This window comes from Mustela putorius, unplaced genomic scaffold (genome assembly GCF_011764305.1).
Source record: "Mustela putorius furo isolate JIRA1106 unplaced genomic scaffold, ASM1176430v1.1 tig00003853_pilon_pilon_pilon, whole genome shotgun sequence".
Taxonomy (NCBI): Eukaryota; Metazoa; Chordata; class Mammalia; order Carnivora; family Mustelidae; genus Mustela; species Mustela putorius.
The window spans coordinates 64,219,078-64,231,083 of NW_025422005.1; the positions used below are offsets into that span (position 1 = coordinate 64,219,078).

The window sequence follows — 12,006 nt, forward strand, 5'->3', positions numbered from 1 at the left end:
TGTAACAGTTTTACTATGATATGCTTAGATCTGAGGTTTTCTGTTTATTCTTTTTGGCTTTTATATTGCTGTTTGAATCTGAAACTTGGAATCATTTGTGAGTTTAGAAAATTCTTAGCTGTTATATTGTTTAATACTGCTTCTTCATTTTCTCTTTTCTTCTAGAACTTTCTAAGCATTCTCTCTCATTTGTCTCTTGCTGTTTGATGTACTTTTCCTACCCCTACCCCTGTCTCCCCCTTGTTTCACTCTGGATATTTTATTCTGCTCTTTTAGTTCTCTAGTTCTCTTTGGAGATATGCCTAATTAAATGTTAAATACATTTAATCACCTAATACAATGGGAATTTGGGGGTGATTCTAAACGGATTTAGTCCTGGGTGGCTGGTTCACACACTGATGGTGCAGCGCTGTGGAGTCCAACCAAGAGGGGGCAGCAGTAGTAGTTTCTAGAGCTGCTTCTCCTGGGTGGGACCATATTCTAGTTTTTTGTCACCCAGCCTTGTAGTCTGTTTAAAGTTCTGCCCAGAAATTATTTCCATGCTAAATGACAGTGAAGTCTAATTATCTATCCTTCTTTTCCCTTTTATGATCTAACATAGCTTCTGTGAAAATGGTGTGTGTTCAGTAAATGCTTAATGGATGAAAGAAATAATTCATTTTACATTTTCACTGTGGGCAGAATAGGGAAGCAAATTTAAGCCCAATATTAGAAAGAACTTCCTAGTTATTAGAGTCTTCCAATAACAAAAGGAGCTGTCTTATAAGTAGTAAGTACCCATCCCAAGAAATGCTCACAAGAACATTCAAGTTCAAATGTTCAACTTTAAAAATCACTTGTCAAGAGACTGTGGAGATAATTACAGGTTTGATATTAATTTGGGTCAGATAACTTCTCAAGTTTTTTCCAGTCTTTAGTTTCTGTTCCAATTTTTTCTTCTCTCTCTCTCTCTCTCTCTCTAGTACTTTGCTTCCTGATTTCTGACAGTGTCATTTGAATTATGAAATGTAGGCCTTTTGACACACCTTCATAAAGAATAGGCCAGTCAAAAGTCCTAACAGTTAGGAACAGGGAGTATTAAAACAAGCTCACTTGGCAGTCTGACACAGTGAATATGTCTTTGCTTATCAAAGGCAGTTACAGGTTCATTTCAACGGAGTAATCATTCAGATAAGAAACTTTAAGTCGATGGACAGAGGAAGATTGGCATGTCTATGTAATGGCAGGAATAAAAAGATTTAGTTGATTGATTAAGAGAAATAACATCAGCAGTTTAGAAGCTTACTTCCTTGCAGACAAAGGTGATATCTCAAATTTTCTTCTCGTTTATATATATATTCACTTGTTCATTGAATCAGCAAAGGTATTTTGTGAACCTAGGGCAAGAAAAGCTATGTCAAGGGTCCACTTTGCTCTGTGATACTTCTCAACATATCACCAGTGAATTTCATGAAAGTTTTCTAGGGGCTTCACATCTTTTGGAATGCAGTGGTATCCACTTCTATCTTGGGGGAACAAACATAAATGATTCAAATATTTTTTCCTTTAAAATGAAATACAGTTGGAGAAGATGAGGCCCTAATGACTGGGCATATGTGGGGGTTACTAGGACTCAGATGAGCACACGAATGGCTGTGGGCGCTCTGCTGAGCTGTCAGCCTGTTAGCCCCAGCTGCCACAGTCCTCACTAGTTCTACATTTTAATTGTTTTTTTTTTCTATTTCTAATTATATCTTGTGTCATTTATACCAAAGAAAGATAGCAAGTTAATTGCAAGTAAATCCAGATTCACTTGAAATTTATCTTTCTCAAACCTGAAGTTGCATTTCATTGATCAAAACTCTTAGATACTCCACATAAGTTTTCTGTAAACTTAAAGCTGCTTTTTTTAAAAAAGATTTTTTTTTTTTCTTGACAGGCAGAGATCACAAGTAGGCAGAGAGGCAGGCGGGTGGCAGGTGGGTGGCAGGCGGGTGGCAGGCGGGTGGCAGGCGGGGGTGGGGGCAGGAAGCAGGCTGCCTGCTGAGCAGAGAGCCTGATGTGGGGCTCGATCCCAGGACCCTGAGATCATGACCGAGTCAAAGGCAGAGGCTTAACCCACTGAGCCACCTAGGTGCCCCATAAAGCTGCTTTTTAAAAAAGCCTTTTAATTTAAAAAATGCAATCTTATTCAAAGTCTCAAAAGTCTTATGCAAATTTCAGTCTTATATAAATTTCTCCAACCAAGATTTCAAAAGCCAACAGTAAAAACCAAAATATAGTCATGATGATATACATGTCTATCCATTACTTCATTGTGTTATGTAAGGAGAAGCACTTACGTTGTAGCCTGAAGCAAAACACAAAATGTATTAAAGTGAACCATTTCATTTGTTTAAATGCCCAATGGAATAATTTCAAAAGTCAAAAAGTTTTTATCTGCATTTAATACCTAGTAATTCAGGGTTTTCCTCCCATATTTTGATATACACTGTAACTAAACCAAGAGTAATATAATATTTTATTTGTCAGAAATTGTTTTCTTCCTAATATTATGTATTTATTTAGGGAGAGAGTGAGCAGGGGCTGGGGGCAGGTGGAGTTAGGGCAGGGGAGAGAGAGAGAAAAAAAATCTCAAGCAGTCCCCACACCCAGCACAGAGCCTGACATGGGGCTTGATCTCACAACCTTGATTTCATGACCTGAATTGAAGTCAAGTTGGATGCTTAAATATTTGAGCCACCCAGGTGCCCCCATAATATAATTTGTTTTAAACAAATTTTAAAGATGTAATTTATTATATTGTGGAAGGCTAAATATTGCCAAGAATTTTATTAGACATAAATTTTACAATATAATATTTGATAAAATAAAGGTTTTAACTTCAAATAATACCCTTATTATATATCACACAAAAATTACAAAGTGATTTTCTAAAGTATTAAGCTTTTCAGCTTTTTGGAAAAAAAGAGCTATTTTTTTGAAAAGGCTTCTCAAAAGCTATTTAGAAACTTTGTTTTTGGTTTTAAGTAGGAAATACTAGACTACAAAAATGGAGAGCTTTTCCTTTTTTTTTCCCCATTATTAACATGTAATGTATTATTTGTTTCAGAGGTACAGTTCTGTGATTCATCAGTCTTACACAATTCACAGCACTCACCATAGCACATACCTTCCCCAGTGTCCATCACCCAGCTACCCTGTCCCTTCCACCCCTGTTCCCTCTAGCAACCCTCAGTTTGTTACCTGAGATTGAGTCTCTCGTGGTTTGTCCCTCTCTGTTTCCATCTTGTTTCATTTTTCCTTCCCTTCCCCTATGATCCTCTGTCTTGTTTCTCAAATTCCTCATATCAGTGAGATTATATAATTGTCTTTCTCTGACTGTCTTTCACTCAGCATCATACCCTCTCGTTCCATCCACGTCATTGCAAATGATAAGATTTCATTCTTTTTGATGGCTGCATAATATTCCTGTGTGTGTGTGTGTGTTTGTGTGTGTGTGTGTGTAAAACACATCTTCTTCATCCATTCATCTGTTGATGGACATTTAGGGAGAGCTTTTCCTCTTATTTTGAGAAAACTGAGGCTCTGAAAAAATGAACCATTTGTTCAAAGACCAAAAATTAATAGATGGCAGATTCTAGATTCAAATTAAAGATGATCTGATTCTAAAATTCATTCTCTTACTCGCTAATGCTGATGTATGGCTCAGTGGCAGTAGGAACTGGGGTGAAGAGGAGTCTGAGTGACATTTCAAAGACAAAATCCATAGACAATGCTGATAGCTCAGAAAGATGAAAGATTTGATGAGTGAATGTTCTCTTCTAGCTGAGAGATTTAGGAAAATAGTGTTGCTACTATAAAATACCATAAAAGCATAAAAGTAGAAAAATTAATACATAAGCAAGATAGGAATTTCATTTAGGGAAAAAGTGTTGAGACTGATTATGGCTTTGGTAAGTCACAGGTGACATGAAGACTTACAGGTAGAGTTGTCAGATTAAGCATTTGAAAATACAAGACTTAGATTTTGTTGAAAGTCAGTGCTAAAAATGTAGATTTAGGATCCATGAACTAAGGGCAGTTGTTGAAACCAGAAGAGGTTAAAAAGAATGAGAAGGGTGTGAGAATCTGGAGACAAGACCTAAAAACAGTAACATGATCTAAGCTTCAAGGAAGGCTTCCACTTGTGGTCCGAAGGAGGAAAAAAAGGTGAGCCAAGAAAATAAACAAATAAATAAGAAAAAGTTAAAGAACGACCAGGACAACTTAGAATCATGAAAACCAAGAAATAATAAACATGGGTCAAATTTATTGAGCACTTACTGTGGATCAAATCTGTGCTGTGAGTTTCACATACACGATCTTATTTAATCTTTATAGTAACTCAAGGAGGCAGGTCTGTATATCTTTATTAACAGATGAAGACATAGAGGCTTTACAAAATTAAGCCAATATGCCTGTCACTCAGCTGGCAAGTCCTAGGGCAAAAACTGGAATGTGTGTTCCCAGCCTCCAGGGTCCATTTTCCAATCAGTGGTCTCTAGAGTATGGAAAAGTGTGGGAAGAAAATGTTAAAATTGTTAAAATTGCAATTATTGTATCTCTTCTTTTTAAAATTGCATTTTGTGTATGTTTTACAGCAAGCATCCTATATTAGTATGGTGCTATATGCATGTTTTCTAAATTAATTAATAAATATGTATTTGGAGCACCTGGGTGGCTCAGTGGGTTAAGCTTCTGCCTCTGGCTCAAGTCATGATCTCAGGGTCCTGGGAGCGAGCCCCTCATCGGGCACTGTGCTCAGCAGGGAGCTTGCTTCCTCCTCTCTCCCTCTGCCTCTCTGCCTACTTGTGATTTCTGTTTGTCAAATACGTAAATAAAATTTTTTTAAAAATGTATGTATTTATTGGAGTATATGCTCAAATAATTTACTAATGTAAGGATGCAAAAAATATTGGAATCATTTATTATTTTTTGAATCATTTCTTTAAACTGCCATACAAAACTACCTTTTTGTCTTGTCCCATCTTCATTAAGAAGCCACATTCACTTTCTATGGCCATGCAGTCTTTTAAATGCAATACTAGTTTTAATTGAGTTAAATGAAAACTGTTTATTTCATAGGTTCTTTTCAAATTATCCCTTGGTATTTTCAAAAATTTGTGAAAGCTTTTGGATTAATTCATTCTTTGTAATTGTGATAGGAACACAGGCCTTAGACAAGACTGATACCAGCTTTGACTTTTCTGACCATATGACCTCAAACACCTCATTTCTCAGAGCCAGGTGTGTTCATGCGTAAACCGGAGATAATACGTACCTTACAGGGTATTGCAAAGTTTAGCAATATCATACAAAAATAACTTAGCACTGGGCGTGGCACACAGTGGATACTTTAGATTCATATTTATTTATTTATTCATTTATTGGGGCGGGTCAAGGAAGGCCAGAGGGAGGGAGAAAGAGAATCTAGGGCAGACTCTGCACTGAGCCCAGAACCCCATTCAGGGCTCACTCTCAGGACTCTGAGATTATGACCTGAGCTGAAATCAAGAATCAAATGCTTAACCAACTGAGCCAGCCAGGTGCCCATACAAATGATACTTTTAAAAGAACAGCAAAAAGTAATAATAGAAGCAGTACTAATTTACTGTAGAGAATATCTATAGTTCAGTCATCATGTCCCCTCTAAAATCTGGTCACCTGTAACTCTGGCAGATTTTTGCCTATACTGTCCTTCATTTAACCTGAGTACTCGTTCGAACATAGGCAAGAAGTATTTTCCAGAAATACAGAGGCCACTGCAGGTTGGGAATGCCATTTATATAAGCTACAGGCATACTTTAGAGATATTGTGGGTTCAGGTCCAGACCATTGCTATAAAGCAGATACCACAATAACGCAAATCAGGTGAAAATTTTGGTTTCCTGGCACATGTGAAAGTTATGTCTACACTATATACTATAGTCTATTAAGTGTGCAATGACATTATGCCCCCAAAATCTTAATTTTAAAACACTTTATTGCAGGGCTCCTGGGTGTCTTAGTCAGTTAAGTGACTGCCCTTAGCTCAGGTCATCATCCTGGGGTCCTGGGATGAAGCCCCACATTGGTCTCCTCTGATGGATCTGGGCAAAATCAGTTGAAAACTTCTTGGGAAGGATTCGCCATTCTAGACGCTATTAAGAACATCTGTGATTTGTGGAAAGACGTCAAAATATCAACATTAACAGGAGTTCAGGAATAGATTCCAACCCTCATGGATGACTTTGAGGGGTTCAGAACTTCCATGGAGGAAGTAGCTGCAGATGTGATGGAAATAGCAAGAGAACTAGAATTAGAAATTGAGCCTGAATATGTGACTGCATTTCTGCACCTCATGATCAGACTTTAAGGAGTTGATTCCTATGGATGAGCAAAATAGGTGGTTCCTTGCGATGGAATCCACTCCTGGTGGAGTTGTTGTTTGATAGCACATTACCCACAATAGAACATCTTTCCGAATTGGAGCCGATCTTCTCAAACCCTGCCACTGCTTTACCAACTAAGTTGATGTAACAGTCTAGAGAATTTTTTTAAATTTTTTGACACAGAGAGAACACAAGCAGGCAGAGAGGCAGGCAGAGGGAGAGAGGGAAGCAGACTCCCCACCGAGCAAAGAGCCCGATGTGGGGCCTGATTCCAGGACCCTGAGATCATAACCCGAGGCACCCCTCTAACAGTCTAAATCCTCTGTCATTTCTACAGTCTTCACAGCACCAATTGACTTTGCCCAGATCCATCATAAGAATCACCACCTATGGCAGCTATCGCCTTGCAAAATTTATTTCTTAACTAATAAGACGTGGAAGTTGAAATTCCTATGTGGCCCATGGGCTGCAGGATCAATGTTGTGCTAATAGGCGATGAAAGCAACGTTACTATCACTGTACATTTCCATCAGAGCTCTTAGGTAATCAGGTGCATTGTTAGTGAGCAATAATACTTTGAAAGGCATCTTTTTTCTGAGCAATAGGTCTCAACAGTAGGCTTAAACTACTCAGTAAACAATGTTTTGAAATGATGTGCCACCAACCAGGCTTTGTTGTTCCATTTTTAGAGCATAAGCAGAGCAGATTTAACATAATTCTTCAGGGCCCTGGAATTTTCAGTATGGTCAATGAGGCGGGCTTCTTAAAGTCACCAGGTGCATTAGCTCCAAACAACGGAGTCAGCCTGTCCTTTGACGCTTTGAAGCCAGGCATTGTCTTCTCTGTACCTGAGAAAGACCTAGATGGCATTCTCTTCCAGGATAAGACTATTTCATCTGTAAATCTGTAATTTCGTGTAAGCTCCCTGCATTAATTGTCTTAGCTAAGTAATTTGCTGGATAACTTGCTGCAGCTTCTCCCTCGGCACTTGGGTCTTCACCTTGCACATCTAAGTTACAAAGAAGGCTTCTTTCCTTAAACCCCTTGAACCCACCTCTGCTAGCTTCAGACTTTCCTTCCGCTGCTTCCTCATCTCTTAACCTTCATAGAATTGAAGAAAGTTTGTTAAGGCCTTGCTCTTGATTGGGTTTATGGCTTTGGCTTAAGAGAGTGTTGTAGCTGGTTTGATCTTCTGTCCATAACTTTCTCCATACAAGCAATAAGCCTGCTTCACTTTCACTTTCTAATCCTTTATGGATTCACTGGAGTAGCACTTTCCATTTCCTTCAAGAACTTCAAAGTATGCCTTTATAAGAGCAGTGGCTCCTCTTATTCTTGTTTAGAGCAGTAGCCCTAAAAATATATTGGCAAAGACATAGAGGGCCAAAGATGTGGCACCCTCAACAGAATTAAACAAGAATGCCACTGCCCACACTTGCATTGGTTGGTGTGTTAAATGCTTGTCTACTTGTTTGATGCTCTTCACAGATCTGTACTCCCGACTTGGTGGTGTTCTTGGCTTGTGCTAATCAGAGGCTCAAAGAAAGATTACTGAAGCGCGCAGAGCAACAGGGGCGGCCTGATGACAATCTGAAAGCTACCCAAAGGAGACTAATGAACTTCAAGCAGAACGCTGCTCCGTTGGTCAAATACTTCCAGGAAAAGGGGCTCATCATGACAGTAAGTTAGCTACACTTTTACATGTCTGGTGTAAGAACAATCTTTCAGATTTCGAATTCACCTGTTCTTGTTTAGAAACCATCTTTACTTTAAAAAAAAAAAAAGTGGCTTTTCTTGGGTTTTAGATCCAACGGGAAAAAAAAATCAGTAATTTTTACCTGCTTTGCCTTGATTAAGTCATTATGATGAAAATACTTTCACTTTAGTTTAATTTTATAAAAAATGATAAATTTTAATCTTGGCTAGAATTCTATAGCCCCCAAAGATAAAAAGCATTTTTAAATAATTATTTGGATCATTTTAAGTAGTACTTGCCCAATTTCTCAACTCTTCTGTCTGTGGAAACCAAGTAAAGTTGATAGACTTAAAAACACATAGTTGACATAGTGTTCTATCAGATTTGCATTTGTAAGGTAGGTTTTACCACAGGGTACCATATAAGGAAATGAGATCCTAATAGCACAAAAAAATTTCCTAAGTGTCTGACTTGCTTAAAGCAGTAATACTGTCTGCAAATGAAGGCATTAATCATTCTGCTCTACTAACCCAATGCTGATATTAATGTTTTCATAATTAGTTTGTTTTGTGGTTAATGATACTCAATGTACCAATAAAAGATGGGACTGAATCATTACTTAATACAGTTCTGAGAATACAGGAAGTTAGAGGTGAAGAGGCAGCTAAATTATAATCCCATCACATCAGAAATTCAAGTATTAAAACAGAGGAGACAAAGGTATTGGTCATCTGAAGAAAACTTTTTATGGGAGAACAGCTAACGTCAGAGCAGCTCCAATGATAACTGGATGACAGCAGAGCTCAGCACATCCCTCCCCCAGCCCTTGGGTTTTTCTCACCAGACCAAAGATTCTTGTCTGGTGAGGTTACAATGCCCAGTAAACAATCTGATGAAAATAATGCATGCCTTTCTTAATAAAATGCACATAAGATTTTTTTTTAAACAAATTTTAAATAACTCTACTGAAGCTCATCCACAGGGCCCCTTTGACCTAGCAATTACTGGGTAAAAAATCTCTTCATTAGACTAAGATGCCCTTAGATCTGAGACAGTCAGGACACTTGAATAATAATCTCTTTGCAGCCTTTTTAGCACTCTAAAGAAATATTTATTCGAATGTGCTCTTTGAGTCAAAGTTGTCATGTCAGAGAATTGTAAATCTGATCTGAAAATTGTTCACAGTGCCAGAGTTCATTTTATGGTTTAAAAGAGACATTGAAAATAGGAAAAATTCAATAAAATCAGGGTGAATGTTTCTCTGATTATTTTTGTTGGGTTTGTTCCCTGTTTCTCTAGCAAATTACCAGTGCTGACTTCTGCATTGTGTTATGAGAAAAGAAATTTACCCTGCAGACCAAACCCCCAACTGCAAAGTGCAGAGCCAGAGTTTTAATTGATGTTTGCAAGGCTTAAAGGTATTACCAGAGCATCTCTGATTACTCCCTGCCTGTCACGTTCGTCATCACAAGCAGAGCAGATTTCCCAAATGAATGCAGAGTGGGGATTGTTAATTTACTAATATTTTGCATGGAGGTGAAATGCCATTGCCAGTAATTGAGGGAGTCAATAACAATGTGGATGACAGCCTGTAACCTCACTGCTGAAACCAAATAAGCTTTAGGTTAAACACCTCTAATTATTGGGAGACTTGCCTTGGAAAGTGGTGAATGTAAACACAGGCTAGGCTCCGGGGAATAGGATTAGAAAATTTCCGTCCGTCAAAGGAGCAAGTACTGCATCCTGAGTCACACCTCCTCCTTCAGAACACGGATCATAGTTCGGTTTTGGAATTAAAATATATTTGGTAATATTTCTGCCTTAAAGATGAGTTAAATAATAAAAAAAAAATCATCCTTATTCATCACAAACATATTAAGATTTTAATTTAAAAACTGGGCGTTAATAGATCAAACCCAAATATTTCCTTTTCTCTGTAGTTTTTTTCTGTTGCTTCTACCTGCCCATCTTCATTGATTCATTTATTCATTTAGTAAATATTTATTGAAAATCACTGGGTGCCAGGTGCTAGGGATGCAAAGCTAAATAAGCAAGAGGTAAGGACCTTTATTTTATTCTGTTACAGATTACAAATTCCTAGAACAGTACCTGCCTTGTACATAATGTGCTCCCAGTAAATGAACAAAGCTTACAGTCTGTGGGGAAAGAGATAGTAAACAATGAGTTATTCAATGTGATAACTGTTGCAAAGGAGAATGTACAAGGCATCCTCACATATGTCATGCACTGTGTTAGGAATTGAGGGGAACAGGCTCTTCCCACCCACAAGTAAGATTAATCATTCATGCTGGTTTGAGGTTCCTTTAAGACCACAGAGACCACATTCCTCTTTAATCTCGGTGCTTCTCTTCCCGAGTGCTCTGGAGTCTGAAACTCTCACTTGAAATCTCGTGCTCCAGTGCCATTTAATAAATTCATGATGTTCTAGAACGTGGTCTCCGACTATACATTGGAGATGATGTTACCTACCACATAATGTTGTATGGGTGAAATGAAAGAATGTGTGTACCACGGAAGAGACTGGCAATGCAGAGGCCCCCACTTGTATTCCCTCTCTCACTGTCTCTCTCTATCAAATAAATAAATAAAATCTTAAAAAAAAAAAAAGACAAGTCAAGCTTAAGTAAGTTTGATGAACTATTAAAAAAATATACACAGTTTTGTTCATTGAAGGGCCTTCTAAAATGATTGAAAAATAATAAGGTAAGCTATAATGTTTATATTTTTATTTTCCAAAATGCACTGTGCTCTTGATCCAGCCAGAAAACCATGGCATTCACCAGGGAAATTGTTACACACTTGTGTGCATTGAGTAAATGCTGCTTAATATAGAAAATAATCATTACCACTGTTTGAAAGACATATTTTTAGCGTGTGCACATACATGCACGCGCACGTGTGCGCACACACAGACACGCACGCAAAATTAGGGATGACATGCTTACAAATAAAGTCTCTAGATAAATCTATTTGGCTTTAAGGAAAGCTCCCAACATTTGCCTTTTCTCATTTTGGATTAGGAAATACTTCATTGCTGACTGACTTTGGTGCTGGGGAAACCACTGGCAGAGAGAACACATCCTTGTCATAACCACAGTATTGTTAATTCACCAGATACTGTCCCTGAGCCCCCCAGGTCACCCCCCTATGCCCCATATCATTTCCTTCAAATTTGAGAATACCCATATTACATATTTCAGATTCACCACTGAAACTATGTAGTTCCCATCCCACCAGACACTAGTAGCTGAAGGCAAAATAAACAGGAACAGTAAAAGTTAATTTACATAGAACCGAATAATTATTTGTCAATTAACTTAGTTTCCTAGGAGTCGACACCACCATTTAAATCCAAGGACACTTATCTCTAAGCAGCCACTGCATAGCCATTGGTTAATCATCACCATCTCTACTAGCATTGCTGCCAGGAGGTGGGGGGTGGGGGTGGGAAGGTCAGGGTTGGGGGTGGGTGGAAAATAAATCTAAACAGCACAAACCCTGGGCAAATTCAGCCACTCACCTAAACACAAGAAAGCCAGTGAAGAAGCTTCCTAACAGTTTCCCTGAACAAATCCATTCTCCTAAAATTACTCAGAGGAAGGTTCTGTCATTGCTTCTCAATACTTGAGGTTGATGAATTGGTAAATAGGTAACAGAGTAAAGCTCTGTTTCCTTTAATATTATCACTTATTGTACCCTATTTAAATATTCATTGTCATGTAATGAAAAGGCCCATTAATTCCTTTTGGGTGGGTTTAGTAACTAAAGCAGAATACAGTCAAAGAGCAGTTTTCAAAGTTTAATAAGAAAGGCTATTGGGCGGGTGCCTGGGTGGCTCAGTGGGTTAATCCTCTGCCTTCAGCTCAGGTCATGATCTTGGGGTCCGGGGGTCGAGCC

General features: G+C 38.3%; 1 protein-coding gene across 1 annotated transcript in view; it reads left to right on the plus strand.

The window, feature by feature from the left end:
• The window catches only part of AK5 (adenylate kinase 5), a 240,820-nt gene that overhangs the window by 51,364 nt on the left and 177,450 nt on the right, over positions 1–12,006 (plus strand). The window contains 1 exon segment of the mRNA XM_004758166.3: positions 7,881–8,072. Within this exon segment, the coding sequence (XP_004758223.2) occupies positions 7,881–8,072 (192 nt within the window).